Source organism: Antedon mediterranea, chromosome 9 (genome assembly GCF_964355755.1).
Source record: "Antedon mediterranea chromosome 9, ecAntMedi1.1, whole genome shotgun sequence".
Taxonomy (NCBI): domain Eukaryota; kingdom Metazoa; phylum Echinodermata; class Crinoidea; order Comatulida; family Antedonidae; genus Antedon; species Antedon mediterranea.
This window is the reverse complement of record NC_092678.1, coordinates 12,564,651-12,570,091: the sequence shown is the minus strand read 5'-3', so window position 1 is coordinate 12,570,091 and position 5,441 is coordinate 12,564,651. Positions and strand designations below refer to the sequence as shown.

The 5,441-nt window shown below is 37.3% G+C and overlaps 1 protein-coding gene across 1 annotated transcript; it reads left to right on the top strand.

The window, feature by feature from the left end:
• Positions 1-1,382: 1,382 nt before the first annotated feature.
• On the top strand, positions 1,383-5,236 carry LOC140058177 (uncharacterized). The gene is made up of 6 exons (XM_072103737.1): positions 1,383-1,393; positions 2,448-2,466; positions 2,574-2,710; positions 3,081-3,280; positions 3,311-3,353; positions 3,886-5,236. Exons 1-6 carry the CDS (start codon positions 1,383-1,385, stop codon positions 5,234-5,236), a joined length of 1,761 nt encoding a protein of 586 aa, XP_071959838.1.
• The last annotated feature ends 205 nt before the right edge of the window (positions 5,237-5,441 follow it).

Below are 5,441 nucleotides of genomic sequence, written 5' to 3'. Positions count from 1 at the left end.
CCGGGGGCGCTAGACATTTGGCCAGCCTGTGGTGGTCCCGAGGGCGCTAGCATGAAACACACTACAGCCAGTCTGTGATTCTTTTTTTGGCCAGCCTGTGGTCCGAGGGCGCTAGATATATCGGCCAGCCTGTGGTCGAGTCCCGAGGGCGTATTTTTTTTTTCCAGGACGAACGTGGGCAATTTACATAAATAGGCGTAGCTTAACCCCCAACTACTCTCGCGCATGCGCGTATTGTCTAAAAAAAGTTTTACTTTAAAGTAGAGATAGTATGCAGAGAGAATGATGGCGAGTTGTTTAGCTGGGAAGGCTTGCGCTGATCTAAAACTGGATACATGTCCTCGATTGCAGGTAAATTTTATCTCATCTTGTTTGAATGATGCATTGTTTTTCATGGGAGCTTATTAAGTTATTCTTTGACCCAAAATGTTCAACGAATTTCACAAAAAATGCAGTAGAATTGGTCTCACACAATCGATCGGTAGCCTAGTTCAGGTAGCGTAGTGCATGGAGGTATAACTCCATGGGTAGTGTGTGTAGTGTTTGTTGTATACACAATAAATTACATGCGCGTGTACACTGTTACTTGTTGTACGACTACCTATAATAGGCCTACTCTAGTTATACTCATACATATAGATGTTGAAATGTTGTGTAAATCTCATGGTATTAAAACAATCACCCCAGTGTGTCATTCGGGCTGCAGCGTGGTCTGTGTGGCATACTGCTGGATAATGTGTGTATATGTAAAAAATGGTTCTGAAGCAGAAATAAACAAATGAGAACAGGGTACCATATGTATAATTACATGGTATATGTAGATCTGTCCATAACCTATGACATCTTTCCTAGCCCAGTAGAGCATAGCCCTACATATTAAAAGCAAGTCATTTGCTTTTAAAAAGGACAACGTTTGGCTTGATAATGGGTTCATTACTACAAGTACAACACTTAATTTCATCATAAACACACCCCTTTAAATATTATTCTTTCTTTAGAGTTTTGGATTGCAACAACAGGGACAAACAAGTAAAATACATACACGTTTGTTTTCGTCATAAGATGTTGGTTGCTCTAGACCTGTATTTTGTTGAATGTTTTGAGGTCTGTCACATCACCAGCATACTGATTAAGGCCATTTTTATGCCATTAAAGCCATCTGATTATAAATTAATTTCTCTTACAGATAATACTTCCAGAATTGCAATCAGGTCACAAGTATAAAATTTGCCACTATGAAGAAAACGGAAATTCAATGCTATGTACCCTAAGGTTACCACTCACCTCTGCTGAAGAAACACTAAGGTGGCTTAAAGTGTTTGAAGGAATTTCTTACTCAACATGGAGGACAAACAAAACATATCCAAATAGCGGACAAAAAAATGTCTTCCGGGTATGTACAGAAATTTGTCTCGTATCGTGTGTGAAAGTTGTGACAGCTGTAAGGGTATTATTTTAACTGTTGATATAGTTGTCAGTATAAATTACTACTTGGGTTTTGTTTTTGTGTTTTTTTGTTTTTTTTATCTTTTGTGGTTAACCACCACCTTTATTCATTCAATGTTTGTAAACAACAATTACAGAATCTCTAAGCACTTTCTACATGTTTTCGCTATTTTCTTATTTTTATCCTCTTTAATATTAATAATAATTTTAATATTTTGGCTTATACGTAGTACCCAATGTTTTCTTAATGTATATATTTGTTTTGTCTAAAATATATGTTTACATTATCTATTACAAAATATATTGCATTAATAAAAAGTTGTTTACTAATGAAACGTTTGTTAACTAATTATTTATCATAATTTCTGTGTCTTTTAGTTTATATATTTATATATATATATAATATCAACACATTCACACACACCGTATATATATATAGAAATACATACCATATATAAATATTTCTCATTCTCACAAATTTCATGGATTTGTTTGTCCTCCATCGTTTCAAATTAATTAATTATATTTCAGTATATCACCGGGTGGTTTAGAATTCATGTTCTATGCCTGATGTGTTTATATACATACACACATATATACCCATACAATGCATACACATATGAATAAAATTAACATTAAAATTAAGAACGATAAAAAATATACACAAATTTACAAAACAAAAAACAGAAATTAATTCATTAATGAGTTTGCTATTTGTATTTCCAGTAACTATATTAGTCCAACTTGAAAAGTTGTGTTGTGTTTCGTTAACAGGAATTTATCACTAACAGCTAATTTCCATAGTTTTGTTTTTGTTTTTATTAGAGGTTTTGAAGAATTATCATGAATTCGATAAAAGTTCACATTGCAGCAAGGAATTTTGTATGGTTTGATTTGGACAGGATAAAGATCTTTAATAAAATAGCTATGATAACAAGTTCTAAATCAGATGGGCACAAATGCTGTTTTGCAATATTGTACCAAATACTCATCATCTGAAGTCTGCAAACATTACTTTACGTAATAAATATTTTCTACATATCATCAGTTTGATAATTATTGTCCTGTTTTTAATGGATGGAACCTGCCACCTCCTGATTGACATGATGTATGTTTTCTTATAACAGGTTGACTTGCACTGTCACCATAACACCCATCCACGATCCTCAACAGCTGACCTGAAGAAAGGTTCCAAAAACACCAACTGCCCGAGCACAATGTTTGTCATAATAAAGAGGACAGCTGACTGTCGTGGTCGAAACAGGTAAGCATGATTGTTTTTAAAGAAATTTAAAAGACATGACGGTATAGAAACAATACATTGACGCAAATTTAAAAAATGTAAATGTTAGGCCTATTAATTTGGCACTGGTTCTAATCCTCCTGAGAAAAAGCTACCATCTGCAAGAAAATTGTGTTAACCACCAGTTTAACCACTTCATTTCTTTGAGTTGAAATATGTTGTACCAATTCAAATGATTTATGGATTTAAGGATTTATGTGTGTCTTAATATCAACACACACAGTTTACTTTTGTTTAAATTGTTTTCCCAAGTTCCTGTACTGTCTGTCTCTGATGATTCATTAAAGCCAATGCATCAGTTACAGCTTAAATTTTTGTTTTAACTGTTCAGGTCTAAAGATAAACACATAGGGCAAGGTTATCCAACAATCATAACCTTGAAATGGGATCACAACCATGAGGTGGCAAGTGCTGATGCCCTTCGAGAAAGGGATGTAAGTGATGGTGCAACGGAGAAGCTTCTTGAGCTCTACAGATCAGGCCATTCACCATCATCTGCTCTGGATACCATCAAATATGATCTTCAAGAAGGCTGTACAGATGTTGAGTAAACAAGAGTCTCTGCAGACAGAGCCCATTGCCCTGATTTGCAGTCCTGTTACAGGTAACATTCTGTCTATGCTTTTCAAAGTTCTACATTGCTTTTTTCAAAATTGTATACAGTTTGGGAACAGGATGTTTGATTGATCTTCAGGGTCTATAGAAACAAGTAAAAATGCTTGAAGCATTCCAATTTGTCCGGGCTGCTTAGTGGACGAAAACAAAAAACTTTAGTTTACTTTTATTCTTTTAGCAGGTAAATAAAAAAGGTTGAAGAGGGAAACATATTTGCATGATAAGTGCTTTTCAAGGGGGTTTTAGGAAACGTGGTCTTCCCGATGTCGGAAATTTTGAGGGCATTTTGACACCCCTTTATAACAACCTAAAAATCGACTGAGTTGATAATGATAACAATTTTGGTTTACTTCAAGAAATCTGCTCGGTACTCCCAAAAGACCAAAGAGGGTATATGAAGAGATAAAGTATTATCGATTCTATTCAATGCAAAATAATTTTCAGCAAGTATTTATATAGTATGCAAGCAACAAAAAATGTATACCTAATTTTTGGTATGTGTTATCTTTTGTTGATTTTAGGGTATTTTACAAGGAATTCAGGACACACTATGGGGACACCGGTGGAGCAAAAATGATGCTATTCCTTGACAAAAAGGTTCAAGATTTTAATGAGAACCACAATGATGAATGTGTAAAGCTAGAGACAACCTGTGATGGCCAGACCGTCATTGCTATTTGCACACCCCTTATGAAGCGAGTACACTCTATGTGGAAAATCAGTAAAGAGATGGTTTTTGTGGACTCCTCTGGCAACATGGATCGCCAGAACTGCAGAGTCTTTTTATTGCTGACGCATAGCCCTGCTGGTGCTCTTCCACTTGGTGTTTTAATAACATCTTCTGAGTCCGAGTCCACTTTAACATCTGCCTTCAAGCTGCTTCATTCAATTTTACCAGAGAGTGCTTTCTTCAATGCAAGTAATGGTCCAGGTATATTTATGACAGATGATTGCACATCACTTCGATTGGCCCTGCATGAAGTTTATCCTAATTCTGTCTTGCTGCTGTGCCATTTCCACTTGCTTCAAGCCATGTGGAGATGGCTGTGGGACAGCAAGCACAAGATTGATAAAAATGATCGACCCCATCTCCTTAACATCTTCAAAGCCATGGTGTATGCTGAGACTGAGGATGACCTACACAGCATGTTCAAAAGAACAACAGAAGCTGATGCTACATCCCTAAAGTATCCAGGCTTTGTAGCTCATGTGAATGAAATCTATGAGCGCAGAGTGACATGGTCACTAGCCCACAGGAAAGATCTGAGAACAAGGGGCAACAACACTACAGCTTATTGTGAAGCTGCCATGAGAATTCTCAAAGACAAAATCTTCTACAGGCTGAAGGCATTCAATATCTGTCAACTTACTGATTTTGTTCTGACCCGGTTGGAAAATTATAATGTAAGAAAGCTGACAGACATCGCCAACAATCGCCTCAACAGCAACAACTTGATTTCTCGATTCTACCCTTGTCCGAAAGATGTTTCCCCGGATGCTGTCACCAAGCTAGGAAATTGTCAAGAGTACACAGTAAAAAGTGGCAGGGAAAACACTTATTACAATGTGAACATGGACATTGGAATCTGCACATGCCCAATAGGTAGAACAGGTGCTCCATGCAAGCACCAAGCAGCTATTATGCACAAATACAGTATAGAATCAAGCAACTTCCTCCCTGTTCAGTCTGTAGACATGAGAAAGCTTTTCTACACAATTGCTACTGGTGGAGATGCAATTGATGACCATTGGTTTCAGCCACTCAGGAGTGGTATATTGCAGACTGACAACTGCCGAAACATCAGTGTCTCCTCTCCAAAAGATGCCTCATCCACAGAAGAAGCCTCCTCCCTAGAAGGAACCCCTCACTAGAAGGAACCGCCTCCCTAGAAGGAACCTCCTTTACAGAAGGAATAGCCTCCACAGAAGGAACAGCCTCCACAGAAGGGACGTCCTGTACAGCAGATGATGATGCAACCCCAGCTAAAGGTGGCGCACACCATATGGGACAATTACAAGACCCCCAGATCCTCCGCATCCAATCGTTAAGATCACAGGCAACACTGATTAATCAATT

Excerpts from the sequence above, each read along its gene's own strand:
- LOC140058177 (XM_072103737.1), top strand. Across the intron at positions 2,711-3,080 it reads GACTGTCGTGGTCGAAACAG|GTCTAAAGATAAACACATAG; the intron begins GTAAGCATGATT and ends TTAACTGTTCAG. Across the intron at positions 3,281-3,310 it reads CAAATATGATCTTCAAGAAG|CTGCAGACAGAGCCCATTGC; the intron begins GCTGTACAGATG and ends AAACAAGAGTCT.